This window comes from Pyrgilauda ruficollis, unplaced genomic scaffold, assembly GCF_017590135.1.
Source record: "Pyrgilauda ruficollis isolate IOZ18807 unplaced genomic scaffold, ASM1759013v1 scaffold139, whole genome shotgun sequence".
In the NCBI taxonomy this organism is placed as follows: Eukaryota; Metazoa; Chordata; class Aves; order Passeriformes; family Passeridae; genus Pyrgilauda; species Pyrgilauda ruficollis.
This window is the reverse complement of record NW_024512432.1, coordinates 1624225-1638844: the sequence shown is the minus strand read 5'-3', so window position 1 is coordinate 1638844 and position 14620 is coordinate 1624225. Positions and strand designations below refer to the sequence as shown.

At 59.3% G+C, this 14620-nt stretch overlaps 1 protein-coding gene across 3 annotated transcripts; it reads right to left on the bottom strand.

The window, feature by feature from the left end:
* Nucleotides 1–2024: 2024 nt before the first annotated feature.
* On the bottom strand, nt 2025–10326 carry FGF5 (fibroblast growth factor 5). Of its 3 annotated transcripts, none has more exons than XM_041459622.1 (3): nt 10264–10326; nt 6555–6658; nt 2025–3640 (listed from the first exon to the last, which is right to left on the bottom strand). In XM_041459622.1, exons 2-3 carry the CDS (start codon nt 6582–6584, stop codon nt 3305–3307), a joined length of 366 nt encoding a protein of 121 aa, XP_041315556.1. In that variant the 5' UTR covers nt 6585–6658; nt 10264–10326; the 3' UTR covers nt 2025–3304. The 3 variants fall into 3 exon arrangements, with proteins under 3 accessions (XP_041315556.1, XP_041315555.1, XP_041315554.1); XM_041459621.1 differs by lacking the exon at nt 10264–10326 and adding an exon at nt 9912–10005; XM_041459620.1 differs by lacking the exon at nt 10264–10326 and adding an exon at nt 8771–9188.
* Nucleotides 10327–14620: the final 4294 nt, after the last annotated feature.

Below are 14620 nucleotides of genomic sequence, written 5' to 3'. Positions count from 1 at the left end.
AGACGTTTGACACATGCTATTAAATTATGCCATAATCATCCCACAGCAGCAGAAAAAGGGGAAAATTACACAGGACAACGAAGCTACTCAGTGGCTCTACCGTTCAGCAGCTATGCTGACAACCCGAGTGCTATAAAAATGTTTTTTAGCTCCTCGTAGCAAGGTCCCCCCCAAACTACTATTTATGGCAGCAGTTAATGTATTTTCCTCAAGAGGCCAGGCAGGCACACAAGTAAGTGTTTGAAGACGTACACGCCAGGGAATCAGAGTGGAGAAAGGGCAAGAACAAAAAAATCAGAGGGAACCAGGCACAGGGTACGATAATACGTGGCTGCAAAGCCCAGAATTCCCGAGGCAGACTCCGTTTTCACAGCTGCGGAAAGTGTGAGAAGGCAGAGCTCAAAAAAAAAAAAAGAGAAAAAATTTAAAATCCCAAAATTGCATAAGCTCTGCCTGAGCTGCCCTTGGCAGAGACTTGTGGGGAGTGCATCGCCACAGAGCTCCAAGGCTTTTCCAAGGGGAGTGGAGTCACACGCGGCGCACGGAGGAGCGGGGACGCACCGCAACAAGGCAAGACATCCCGGGGAGAGCACCGCGCACCTTGTGACAGCGCCCACAGCCACACAGACGCCTGGCCTTCGTTCCCCGGAGCCCGACGCCTTGGCAAGCACACACCTGGGGGCCACAGCTTGGGAAGGAGGGCGCAGGTGAAGCCCTTACCTTGGGGAGCCGCCCCAGGAGCGGAGGATACCCCGCTCCTCCCGCCGGGGTTCCTCTTGGAGATGGGTTTGGGGGCTGCGCACACCCTGCCCTGGTCACAGCCCTGCCCCGGCCCTCCCGGAGACCCCCGAGGCGCCCTTCAGCTCTTACATTTGTTAATTGTCCTTTTCTCACCTGCCCAAACTCGCCAGCTCCATAGGAAATCCTCTTCCTCTCGCTCTCCTGCTAGAGGATGCTCCTTTCAAGCCAAAGCCTCCGTTTGTGTGAGGACACCCACAAATCCTCCTGGGGCATCTGGAACAAGACATACACCCCTGGCAGGGGTGACTGCAGGGTGAAAAAGGATGGGAATGCTTTTTTCCTCTCAGAAGGTCGATGACTGTTTCCAAACCAGGGAGCCGGGGGACAGTGCCAGCTCACTGCACTCCTCACGTCCCCCTTCCCAGCTCCACATGGATTTGCACCTCCTCTGAAGGCGGCAATTGTCTGGAAAGGAACTTGGGAATCCTCTTGACCTTCTTGGGTTTCTGGATTGTTCTCCCCAGCACTGCAGCGGTCCCTCTGAGGTAGGTGAAAAGTGAGAGAGAAACAGAAAAAACACTCCCAAAAAAAATAGTTTCAAGTTCAAATTGAACAGAAATATTACCACATTCAAGGCCTTCAGTCCCCTGCTGCTGAGCAAGCGCAGTGAATTCCCTTAAAGAAGAGTGTCCAGCAAGAACAGGGAGTGTCTGCTGGATTCCCCGAGCCTGCTCTCCCCCTGGCACAGACTTCTTTGCTTCCATAGCATGACTAAGTTTCAATTATTACCACAACAGCAAAACGCCAGCTTTTGGGCTTTTCCCCCCCACAAGACTTTTCTGTTAAAAAAAAAAAAAATGAAACCAATACCTTGTTTCCTCTGAGGGATGCAGGGCCAGCAAGACCAGCACATTCACTCCTCCCTTACCTGCCTGGGCTGGGGCAGCACCCGCAAAGGCTCGGATTCCATCAGCTCACGGAGATGCACTGAGCACCAAGCACTTGGATTCTGCCCCGGCACAGTCAGACAGCCCAGCTGGAAGTGATGGGGAGCGCAGGACACCCCTGCTCGCCTGCCCCTGCCGTGACCCAGCTGCCCCGGAGGGGCACAGCAAAGGGAGCTCACCCATCCCTCCAGCTCTGCTCCAGCCCAACACCGCCTGGCCAGCCCCACCCCGACAGAAATACACGGAGCAGCCATGCAGCGCTCGCTTTTTCCTTCAGGGGAAGGGAAGAAGGCACAGAGAAGGCAAGAGATGACACGGCCAGGTTATAAAATGAAACACAACAGTTTTATTCCAGCGTCCCCATCCATCCTCGCATGGTGTCCGGCCAGGGGCTGCCAGAGGATGGCAAAGGCAAAGAACCACGATCCCAGTGTAGGAAGCCCATGATCCCAAGCCATTTGTACCACAATCAGATGCGGAGAGGAGGCTAATTATTGCTGCTGGACGCTGGCAGGGCCCAGGTCCTGAGGGGCTCTGCCAACCTGAGCTCCTGTTAAGGCTTCACCGGTGAGGTTCAATGCTACCAGTGCCTGTGCGTACAGCAGCACTGCTCAACGCCCACTGCCAGCTCCATGTGCACAGCTACCCCCCACATCACACCACGACCGAGAAACAATTCCACATCTGGGCCGCCAAGGTGGGAGGAACGCTCCCCAGGGGACAAGCAGCTGTAACAGCGTTTATTGCCACATCGCCACGCTCGCTGAGGAACAAAAACCTTGCTCTCTGCCTCTGCAAATGTATTGAGAGCGGTAAAATAAATCAGCAGCAAAAACCATTGGACAAAACCGGTGGGCACCTGGGGGCCACAGGCATCTCTGTCCTGTGGGGATACCTGCGGGGGGACTCCTCCAGGGAGCGGGAATGCCCCAGCACCGGGGCAGAGGTATTTTAAAGCAGGCATCGAATCCGTACTCGGATGGACAGGAGGAGACTCGCTCCTCCAGCTGTCCAGGGAAGAACGGGAGAGAGTGCCGGGAGCGGGCTGCAAACAGCCACCCTGCCCCGGCCTGCGACCCCCACAAAATAGACCCGCACGTCTCTTATTGCCAACAAAGGGTTAAGGACCGCCCCGCAGCACGGGTAAGGCGACAGAGTTTGCAGGGCTCGGTCTCCGGGTTTAATCTGTGGAAGGGAAGAGCTGGCTTCCAGGAGAAGGGAAGGGGACAGACCTGGATGCACGGTGCCTGAGGTATGGTCGGAGGAAAAAGTGCAGCAAGAAGGAGATGCAAGAAAAACAAACAAAACCGCTTGGCTCTGAACATCTCTCTCGCGTGAAGATGATTGTCAAAGGAGTCACTAGTGAAAATAAGGTAGGAAAATAAGCTGGCTGGAGAGGTACCTTCCTGCTTCTCCCAGCAACAGAACGCTAACCCGAGGTCCGTCCAGCGCTCCCAGCTCACCGCGGCAATTCTCTTGGGCAAGCCCGAGCCGCTCCCTCCGGGACCTGTCTGGTGAGGAGCAGACCTCGAGGCCGGCCCAGCCGCCCGGGAGCTCCCGGTGTCCACGTGCCGAGGGAGACGCGGTCCCCGTGGGCTCAGCTGCCCCATCCCGCGCTAGCCAAAGCGGAACTTCAGCCGGTACTTGCCGGGGCTCCTGCGAGGCGGGGACGGAGCCACCTTGGCCTTGGGCGGCGGGGGCTTCTTCTCGGGGAGGGCGACGGTGAAGGCGAGCTCGGGGGGCTGCGGCTGCCAGAAGCGGGGCAAGAAGTGCGTGGAGACGTGCTGGGGCCGGGCGCGGGGGCTGCAGCCGCGCTTGGCCTTGCCGCGCTTGTTGAGCGCCACGTACCACGGGCGGCCCGAGCGCGGGCTGCGGTGCACGGCCGAGGCGTAGGTGTTGTAGCTGTTCTCCTGGAAGCGCTCTCGGAAGTGGCAGTCCACCGTGAAGCGAGCCTGCGGGAGGGGGGACACACAGGGGACACCGCTGGAGAGGGCCGGGGGGCAGCTGTGCCCCAAAGCCGGCCCTAAGGAGCGGCTGGAAACACGGGGCACCAACACCGAGGGTGCCAGGCACCTGAGTGCTTGGAAAACCCCCGGTGCAGACAGTTCAGGAGCTGCCTGCCAGCCAGGTTTGGGCTTCGCTGGGAAAAAAAGCATTCCAAAGCCAAAGAGCAGAGCCCAGCACGGCACCTGCGTGCCCACAGCCCCGGGATCCCCGTCTGTATCTGCTGGCAGCCCCTCCCCAAGATCCCGCCACACTTTAACCTGATGGCAGGCACGGAACCTGGTGCCCCAAAAGCTCCCCTAGCTCCATTTCACAGCAACACCTCCACACCACAGACGTGAGAAGATGCTGAGCTCTCCAGCTCCAAAACCAGCCACCCAGAACACAGCCAACCCCCAGCAGGGCTTTGTGACCACAAGGAAAGTGTTCAAAAGCCCAGATTTAACCCAAGAGGTTGAGCTTTACAGCACAAGTGACAGAGCCCACAACCTGCCACACACATTCTGCCTCACAGCACTTGGAACTAGGCATTCTTTAGCTTGCTGATCCCGAGGGACATCACCTCTGTGGCTCATTTCTGCTCTCCCAACCTTCCATACGCCCTCCCTGTGTCTGCCCCGTGCACAGGCCTTCACCTTCCCCAGCAAGGCTTGGCTGGCCCTCTGTGCTCCCTGAAGCCCCAGTGCTCAGGCAGGATGTCCCACGAGCCTGGGAAGCGCCTGCCCTGCCCTGGGAAGTGCATCAACAGCTGCCTCACCATCATCCTGTCAGACTTGCCCACGTCCCAGCCTCTCAGCTCATCACTGCACTGCTCCAGCCTGGAAATGGGAAAAACCCATTCTTTCCCTGGGAAAAAATGGGAAAAAATTTCATATAGGGAATAGGACGGGGGGGGGGCAGCCACAGCATGTGGCCGGCATCAGCGCTCCAGCCTGGAAAAACCCATTATTTCCCTGGGAAAAAATGGGAAAAAAATTTCCTATAGGGAATAGGACGGGGAGGGGCAGCCACAGCATGTGGCTGGCATCAGACTTGCTCTGCAGAGCTTCAGAGCAGTCCTGGAGTCAATTAAATTTCAAAACCCAGTTGAGCAGAGGTTTGCCCCAGCGAGGAATGCTGCTTTGTGGCAGCTCCTGGGAAAGGAGAATTACCTGGGCAAATCTGTCCCCCCGCAGTCCGTGCTGGACAGGCACAACACCCCTCCCACCCGCTCCGTGCTAAAAATGGACAAACAGGAGAGCGAGGATTTACCAACGAGGAAAAAGCCATCTGTGCACGCAACTGATAATTGCCGGGATATCTGTCATCTTCTGAAGCTGGTGCCTCTAAAAATGAACCACTCGGTAATTTAATTAAGCTGGCATAAAAAAAAAAAGAAAAGAAAAGAAAGAGGAGGAGGAGGGCATCTGTAAAAGCCCGAGCTGGGATGGAGCAGGGCCCGAGAGTGAGTTTTGAAGGAGCCCAGATTCCTGCAGGAATGACTTTTGTCTGGTTCAGCCGCAGCCCCGGCCTGACTCCCGTATCAAAGCGCTGCCCTGAGTGACGGGCACAGGACGTGCTTTGTACTGCTCGGAGCTCATTAGGCCATGAAATAACCTCCATCCTGCCAGCGCAGCAAAGAACAACAGATGCCGGGTTTGCATTATTGGCATTGTTTAGCCCAGCAATCTTTAGACATTTGGGTCAAGTTTCTACAAATTTGCAGCTTTCACCCGAGCGGGGCACCGTGTGTCCTCACCCCTGCCCTGACCCTCCTGACTGAGGTTCCTCTCTGGCCCTGCCCTTTGTGTCTCAACAATTAACCGTGCACCAACGAGGCTTGATTTAATTTCTGCCTGTGCCAGGGCATAAATCAAGGCTTCAGCTCAGATAAGAGGCCCATTGTACGCCAGAGGGGAAGGCTCTGGAGGGTCCGGCCATCGCGCTCTGCCTGCTTCCCTCTCCTCTCCATCCTTGCCCTCTGCTCCTGCTCTGCCCCTCCGCTCTCACCTCATGTTTTTTCCTCCACGGAACCATTCCCCTTTTCCCCTAGATCCCATTCACCCTCCTACTTGATTCCTTAAAAGAAGCAAGCACTGGCTCATCCTTAATCACTAGGCTGCAGGAGCAAGACACCAAAAAGACTTAAAGGAGAGAGAGGTGAGTTCATAAATCCCCCTGGAAGAGATCTGCAAGCACATCCGTGACATCTGCCCTGGCACCGGGAGGTTTGTCTGGGAGCTGCGGGGTGGGTACCCGCCTTTTCCCTTTGCCCAGCTCTCATCCCTGGCCGGGCCCTCCGGGAAGCACCCTCAGGGACAAGCTGCTGCCTTACAAATGCCCTTGGTGGGGTGGCACATCCCACACACCTTTCAGAGGTGTGATCACTGCGCTGGCTCAAACGGCCTCTGGAGCTGACAGAAACAGGGAAGCAGCATGCTGGGGCTGAAACAAGCAGCGAAACCAGCTCACGGATTCATTCGACACAGAGAGCTGGGAAAAGCACAACAACCTCAGCCTCCAGGACAGCGCCCCGCAGAGAAAAGCTCCCGGGATCTCGCCACCTGCGCAGCCCGGACCTCACCTGCCGGGGCTCCCTGTCCCGGGGGCAGAGCCAGCCCGGCCGCGGGGCTGCCGGCGCCGGGAGACATTTGGCCAAAGCCTTCTGCGCGATCTGCGGCAGCAGCGGCGGCTAAAAATAACCCTGCCGTGCTCGGAGAGCAGGCTCTGCCGCCGCTGCAGGCGCTCCAAGGCTCCGGGCAGGAAGGTGGGCTCGGGGTGCTGCGGCTCCGCCTGTCCCCTCCGTGCCTGCCAGGCCCTGCGGAGGTGCCACCAAGCCTGTCATACAGCACACGCACTGGTAAGGGTGGGGGGTTTACTTACACTTGCATGGAGTTTTCCTTTTTTTGACATCGCTAAAAATTTGTTGCTGAAAACTCCTCGTATTCCTACAATCCCCTGAGACACAGCAAATATTTCCAAAATACCTAGGATGACAGAAATCCCAGAATAAATCACAGTTCTTTTCACATCGGCGTGACAGAGAAAAAAATAAATACAGCTTAGTCTGACAGGTTTGCATTTCCTCTCCCACGTCCCTGCTCCTCAGCTGCCTGGCTCCACCCAGCTCCTGCTCCATCCCTCTGCCTCGCAGAGCGGCCTCCATCCACTCTGGGATGGATACGGGCTGGTGGCTGGGACTTGTGCGGGTTTTTTTTTTTAAAGTCCCATTTTGGGGCACAATTCCTGGCTGGGCTGTGGTGGAGCAAGTTAACCCCTGGGGAAATGACCCACACCAGCCTGCTGGGATGGGAGCTGCCCCCCAAGCGTCCCACAAGCCAGCTGGGACTGGAGCACCCCTGACGCTCCCTCACAGCCCAGCCTGGGGCACTGTGCAGCCCAGCACGATGGAAATAACGCGACTTTCCTGAGCCTGATAGGGGTTCTGGCCCCTGATGGGGCACGCAGGACCTGCAACTCATCTGGCAGAAGAGCTGCAGCCTCCGAGCATCCCTCAGCAGCAGCACCCACGCGTCTCCTCCCCGGGCAGAGGGCCGGGCATCCCCCAAGCCCTGCCAGCTGGGGAGCAGCACCACATCCCCAGAGCACCCCCTTGCAGCCCGGGGAGCCGGCACTGCTGCCCAGCCGCAGCCCCAGGGGCCCTGTGGCCCCAGTCCCAGCGGGAGGAGCCGGCAGAGCATCCCGGCCGGCCCCCAGAGGGCCGTGGGATTAACGTGCCGGGAGCCACCACCGAGCCACGTTAAGTCCCCCAAGGCTGGGTATCGGATCACCACTTCCCACCGTTTATTTTAAGGAGGGAGCGCATCTCCCTGAGGCACCCACGGCCCAGCACCAAGGGCCTGGGGGCACCTTGGGGAGGTTAGGGGCTGCCACACCCCTCGTGCCACAGGCCAGGAGGCTCTGCAGCCCCTCGGCAGGTCCCTTGTCAAACACCTCTCTGTCCCCAGGGGCACCCCAAAGCCTCCTGCCCTTTGCGGGGTGGCCCTGCTGCCGTGGCAGACACACTCCTCCTGTTCCTTGGGGTTGCCCGGGGTCAAGCCCTATTTCCCAGAGGCCAAAACCCCAGAGGGTTTCCCTGCCAAAAGCCAACTTCTTTCTCCTTAGGGCCTCCTGAGTGCCACAGCCCGGCACAGCCCCGCTGTGCCCAGCCAGGGCTGGCTCTGCTCCCACGTGCGGAGCTGGTGGCGCTGTGGCCTTTCCGGGGGGGATAGCTCGGGTTAGGGAGGAAGGAGCTGCACATAATTCAGGTCTCTGCAGGACAGCTGTAGCACCAAACTTCTGCCGGCCCTGCCAAGCCCCCTCTCTCCCAAAGCAGCCGTGGGGTGGGGGCCCCTTTTCCTGTGCATCCTCTGAACCCCTCCAGGCCACGTGCCTGCTGTGCCCATCGAGCTCCAGGGCTCCTGGCATTCCTGCCCAGGGGCTGCTCTCCTGCCTGGGGCCACGGCACGGCCTGGGCCCCAAATCCCTCGGTCCTGGGCAGATGTGGCGGCGTGAGCGCTCCCGACAGCTGAGCCGCCAGAGGCACCTCGGGCCCGAGCCCTCGGGCTCCTGAGGGGATTTTTCATCCCCACCTGCCATTTCATTCCCTCCAGCAGGGTATCATGGCATCTCCGACCGGAGGATAAGCCATGAGTTAGCACAGCTTTCTCTCAGGGGAACGTCAGCCTCAGTCCTATTTTTAAACCCAGTATATCCTACCGCTGTGCTGGGAGAATGAGAATGCAGCGAGAGGGATGGAAAAGTCCCACGGGGAAAGGACCAGAAAGGGGCAGCATCTCCTGCCCCAGGTGCCCGGCGAGGGGCTGCGGTGGCAGGGCACACACCTCAGGCTCTCGCACATCCCCAGGGGCTCACTTCCCCGGGCCGGGCGGCACTTCCCGGCGGCAGGCCGGCAGCTCTCCCGGAGCCCGCAGGGCACAGCCCCCCGGCACCCCTTCCCGGCCCGCCAGGGCTGCAGCCCGCCGCGGGCGAGGGCGACAGCAGCCAGGGGCTCTGTCAGCCCCGCGGCCGTGGGAAGACAGCAAGGACAGGGATGCTCGGCGCCGGCAGCCCCCCCAGACCTCCCGCTCCCCACTCACTGAGCGGACTCGCGTCGTGGGCGCCGTCCACGCGGCCGTCGGGGTGCAGCTGGAGGTGGAAGCCGATGCCCACCCGGCAGTACAGCCGGCCCCGCCGCCGATCCGGGCGGCTCCGCGGGAAGCGGCTCGGCCCCGCCGCCGCCGCCGGGGAGGAGGAAGAGGAGGAGGAGGAAGACGCGGGGGCGTTGCGGCCCCGCTGCGCCCCGCCGGGCACCTGCTCTCGCCGGGCGCGGGCGGGCAGGGCGAGGAGGAGGAGGAGGAGGAGGAAGGACGGGCTCATGCTGCCGGCGGGCGGGAGGAGGGAGGGAGGGCGCCGCATCCCGCTCCGCTCCGAGCCCTGGAGGGGGGGACCGAGCACGGGGGGAGCCGGGCCGCCCCTCCCCGCTATTTATAACCGGGCGGCGGCCCCGCACCTGTGCCCGGCCCCACGCCCCCCACCACCCCCCCCATCCCCGCGGCAGATGCGGGGCTCGGGGCGCATCTATCTGGGAATTAACTTGTCCTCCTCGCCGGGACGAGGCCACGGGGCTGCGGGACCCTGGGGACAGGCTCGGGTTGCAGCCCCCCGCCTGGGGTTCGGGGGGTGACACGGCAGCTGCGCGCCCAGCCCAGCCTCGGGCAGGGGGCTCGGGGCAGCCCCCGAGCCGCAGATCCGCTCTCCCTCACCCACGGGGCCCGCTCGGCCCCTGGGGATAACGGGGGTCCCATCACCACCCCCCAACGGCATCACGGCCTGCGGGAAGCGGGGGTGGCCCTCGTCGGTCCACAACATCCCCCTCGGTTCCCGGGCAAGGGGTACACGGCCCCCAGCCTCCCGCCACCGTCAGGGTGACCACACACGTCCCAGGTGCCCCCAGCACCAGCGGCCGTGCTCCTCCCCATGCACTAAGACAACGACTGCACAGCACAGCCACACAGGAGACCCCGCAGCAACAGCCCATCCATCCCTCTGGCACAACTCCGCATGGATTATGCCTTCCTCAGCTCCTGGGGCAGCTCCAGGTCCTCAAAGCCCCTGGGGAAACCTCACCTCTAGCAAAGCCAGGGCGGGCCAAAGGTGCCCTGCCCTGCCCGCAGCCCCCACTCCGCCCCTCGGTGCCCGCAGCACTCCTGGCAGCCGGGGCTGCCCCCTAAAACCCACCTAGGAACTGCCCCCCGGCCTTTCCAGGGGTGATCCCGGCTGGCGGGCTCATCCAGGCCACGCGGCCAGGGATCGGGTTCGGCAGGAAGGAGGCAGAGCCGGTGGCACGCCGGAGGGTGACCTTCGCCTCCCGAGGAAGCTGAAGGTCGGGGGCACCGAGAGGGACACGCACTTGAGGAGCCGTAGGCAGCCTGGGTGACACCTGGCACAGGCTGGTGCGAGCAGATGATCTCACAGCATTGCTGCCATTTCAGACCATTTCTCAGCACAGATCTGTATCCACGGAGCTATATGCACACGCGTTATATATAGACATGTATACATAGACAGCCCTATATATAGATGCACATACCTGCAGGAAGGTCAGGGCACCGAATCCTTGTTTACTTCTCTCAGCTGTAGTGGTTTGCCTGGCAAAAGCCATGACTTCCACTTACTCCCCTCCTCTTGAATTACACACACATGCTGATTCCCAATCCGGATCCACGAGGAGGATGAGGACCTGCAGGACTTCCTCACCTCTGGAGTGCTGTTTGTGCCAGGCTTCCTGTGTCAGCACAGCTGAGGGAGGCACGGCCACCTTGCTCCAGGAGGATTTCCTCTTGGGCATCTCGGTGTAAAGGCTGCAGCTGGTACAGGATCACGGCAGCAAAATCCCTGTTCTTCCTCTGGGGCAGCAGAAAACACTTCTGCCCCTGAGGGTTAAAGGTGAAAGCAAAAACATTCATAGTTACCATCCTGGGGGTGACCAGGCACAGCAACAGCCCAGGAGCAGAAAGGAGGCATCAGCATGCCTGGGTCAGAGATACCCACTGTGAGAAAATCTTCTGTGCCCAGAGGGTCACCAGCAAGCCCATCCCCCTCAGCTTTGACCCTCCTGTCCACCCTCACAGTTTCCAGCAACACTTCTGGTGCCACCCTGGCTGCCAGGCATCCTCTGCTCACTCAGACTGCTGTTATTCCCTCCTGCCAGTGAAGAATTCCCTGACAACTCAAACTTCCAAGGCGGGGGGGGCCACCAAGAAGGCAACCCCAGCCAGGTGGGCTTGCCCAGGCTGCTCCCCAAGACCTGTTTTTGGAAGGAACCCCACTGCAGTGAGCGCTCCTGACCCTTTCTGGGGTCACAGTGAGGCAGCAGAGCCCTTGGGGTTCACTCATGGCCTGCGCTCCTCTTTTCCATGTTGTGGAATGGGACAACTGCAGGACAGCATTCCCCTTTCTCTGGGGACTCCCTCGCCCCGTCAGAACATCAGCCAACCCCCCTCCCTGTGGAGAGGTGCCTGACACAGGGCCCCGTGCTGTGCAGCGTGTTTTCACCCTCGCTGTGACCCTCCCAGAGCCCACAAGCAGTGCTGTGGGCATGGCCCGTGTGGCTCTGGGTGCCCCCTCTTTGTCCCCCTGCCTAACACATCCATTTCAAATACCCCTGCAGCACGGCTCAAAAAAAGCCCCAAAGAACACCAAGATAAAAACAGAGCAAACACGAGGTTTAAACCTAAATAAGCAAGCAGACGTAACAGCGAAGTTCCTGGAGCAATTGTGTGTGATTGCCTTTGGCAGTAGCAGCCCTCGCACACACAGCAGCAGCTTTGGAAGCCTAATGCTGATGTTATGTTATTTAAATTATTCAGGGCTCGGTTACAGAGAAAACTCAGTAAATGGAGAGGATAAGCTGTGTTTCAAGTGTGAAATTCCCCATTTGAAGATGAGAAGGACTCTTGTGAGCCACTTTGATCTGCTGCAGAGCACCGGGCCTGCAAGCTGCACCGCGGGAGCGCTCCCCCCTCCCGATGTCAGCCTGGTACTTCCTAATTGCCACTTACAAATACACCAGGCAGAGCGTGGGGAGACATGAGCCCAGCCAGCAGAGCCTGGAAACAAAACCTTTGCAAGGAGGATGTGCCCCAAGGAGACTCACCACGGTCAAACGGAGATGGCTGGTCCCCAGGCCACCCTGCACGTCCCTCTGGAAGTGTCCCCACTCCAGAAACACAGAGAGCTGCAGCTGCTTGAGGAGCTTTGCCGAACCAAACAGTCGAGCAGGAGGACGTGCCTTAAAACAGGTTAATTTAATCAGGATGATTGTCCACACCTGTTACCACAGGTGAATTTAATTAAGATGATTGCCCTCCTCTTAGTTAATTATGACCTTCAGGTGCTGGGGAAGCACAGGTGCAAGTGGTTAACGTGCCCCATGGGCACGGATGTCACCGAGATCACTCAGAAGCCACCCCACAAGCCGGGATAAGGAAAGAAAAATTCTAACAGGTGAAAAGCACTATCTCCTTAAATAAAGCTCAGAGCACGCCAGGCATTCCAGCGTCCTGCAGGACAGCAGTGTATCTCACAGAAACATCCCCCCTGCCCTTTGCTTTTTGTTTGTACTTGCTCTAAGCACACCACCAACACGTTCTGTACTGGGCCAGGTCTTTCCCCACGCCAAATCAGACCTCAGCAGCAGGGAAAGCAGGGAAGAAATACCGTACAGCTCATGTGACTTTCAAAACACGGGGACTACTTCAGCCTTTCCTAGACATCCACAGCTGAACAACACGTTTTCAAGAGCTGGCTATTGCAGTGAAATCCTAGTAGCTGCTTTTCCAAATGTAACAGTTAGAGGTGAACTGGAGATAAGCACTGCACAAAGAGGAGCTCGGCCTCCTGGCAGCAGTGGCAGCAGATGTCCGTCTGTCCGGCACGCTGCTCGGCACCCTCACATCAGCACAAAACCCAGCACACAGATTTTGGGACAGCCTCCACAGGCTGGCTGGGAGGATGCTCAGAGGTTGTGAAAGCCTCGCTTGCACAGCTCTGTCCAGGCCTAAGGGAAAGAACCCACGTGTCTTTCCGCACAGCCCGTGCCCACAGTTCAGGTGCCTGTGTCCAGCTGCCCGGTGCTAATCCCTTCCCAAACCTACACAGGCACAGCTCCTGCTGGCTTTAGCAGGAGGGGATCAGGCCCCGAGGCAGGCAGCTACGCCCAGGTCCAGCCCAAAGGTGCAAGGCTGGGGGTCTGCTGCCCCTGGCTGCCCGACTGCTGCGCCTTCGAACAGAAACCTCTGTGCGTGCAAAGCTGCCTACTGCTCCCCGGGAACAGCATTAAAATCAGGATTTGTTGGAATTATTATCATTGTATGATTTGCAGTGTGGCCCAGCTACAGGGGAGATGGAGCAGTCTGAGTGCTGCAGGGCACAGCAAAGGGGCTCCCCAAATCTGAAGGCTGCTTGTCCTCATTCCCAGCTCCTACTTGCTGCTCCTCTGCAGCACAGCAGAGATGCCCCTTGTGGGTGGGTTTCAGAGGCAGATGCATCTGTGGGCTCTGGCAGAGGCTTACAGGGGCAGCTCTGTCCCAGAGAAATGCCCAGGCGATGCCCCAGAAGGGAATTTTCTGGGCTGTGATGTCGGGTGAGGACCCTGCACGGGGGAAAGCCAGCTGGTGCCACAGCCCAGCCAGCTTCTGTGCTGTGCAGAGACACAGCACAGCATCCACCACGGACAGGGAAAGACATTTAAAGGAAAAAAAAAAAAAAGAAAAAAAAATATAAAAGGGGAGATTATCTTCCTTTTTCCCAAGCAGCAGAAATGTTGACAAAGGAGTAGTATGTGGCAATATGTGGCAATGGTACCTGTGCTGACCTGAGGAGAGCCAGCGTGGCTCTGGGGAATGAGGGACGTGCTGTGGCCAAGCCCTGATCCCAAATGGCCCAAGGGGAATTCTGTGAACCCTCTCCACAAAACGCCCAACTCCACAGGATCGTGGGCACCGCCTGCCCTTACTACAGCACGTTCTGCTTGTGCAGGAAGCATAAACTGGAGTTTCATTTATCACTTTGGAGTTCGATTTATCACTTTGGAGTTCGATATCCTATTTCAGCAGAACAAAGTCCTGGATTAAATTTGCTAGTCTGTAGATTTTTGTGCTTTTAGACAGAAACAGTGCAAGGTTTGTGTGGCAGTAGCAATGCAGGCACCCGCTGCACCACAGGTGCATTGTCTAACTGTTTTTAGGGGGGTTGATCCTACCCCAAAGGGAGAAATCCTGGGGCTCAGCACAGTGCCTTCTGACAGAGCCACAAGGAACGCACAGAACGCACGGCGCTGCAGGGGCTGCCAGGGCAGGGGCACAGCACACGGCTGGGAAAAGCCATACGATATTTGGGGCAGATGGACGAGACTGTGAAACCTGCAGCTATGTGCTGGGCTCCCGAGTGCACCTTCGTGCGGGGGAAGCACCATCCCTCCAGCAGCACCCGGACAAGCGCAGGGAGCCAGGGACAGCACAACCAACGCGGCCGCTGCGAATCTCCCCGGCTGCGGGCGGGAGCCGGCCCCGAAGCCGGCCCGGGGCTGCCGGGGAAGCGAAGCATCACTGCCGGGGAAGGAGCCCGCCGGGGCCCCGAGCAGAGCCGCTCTGGCCCCGCGGCGGCCCCGCTAGGTGGCGGTGCCCACCCGCCTCTGCCGCCCCCGGCATCCCCGAGCCCGCCGCGGCATCCCGGGGAACCCCCAGAAACGGGACGCGCGGGGTGGCACCGCTTCTAAGGAAGATCCACGGGGTAATCGGTGTCTCGCCCCCGCAGTTAACGGCAGCAGGTGAGGCTGTGCGTATTCCAGAGGCAGGGAATGAGAGCGGGGCGCCGCTTCGGATCCTGGCGTGGCTTGCGGGTATGGGCACGGCGCCGGGGTCAGCGCACCGGGAGAGCGGGCAACA

Excerpts from the sequence above, each read along its gene's own strand:
- FGF5 (XM_041459620.1), bottom strand. The coding sequence starts at position 9,089 with ATGCGGCGCCCTCCCTCCCTCCTCCCGCCCGCCGGCAGCATGAGCCCG. Across the intron at positions 6,659-8,770 it reads CCACGACGCGAGTCCGCTCA|GTATTTTGGAAATATTTGCT; the intron begins GTGAGTGGGGAG and ends CTGTCATCCTAG. Across the intron at positions 3,641-6,554 it reads AAGGAAAACTCCATGCAAGT|GCTCGCTTCACGGTGGACTG; the intron begins GTAAGTAAACCC and ends CCCCTCCCGCAG.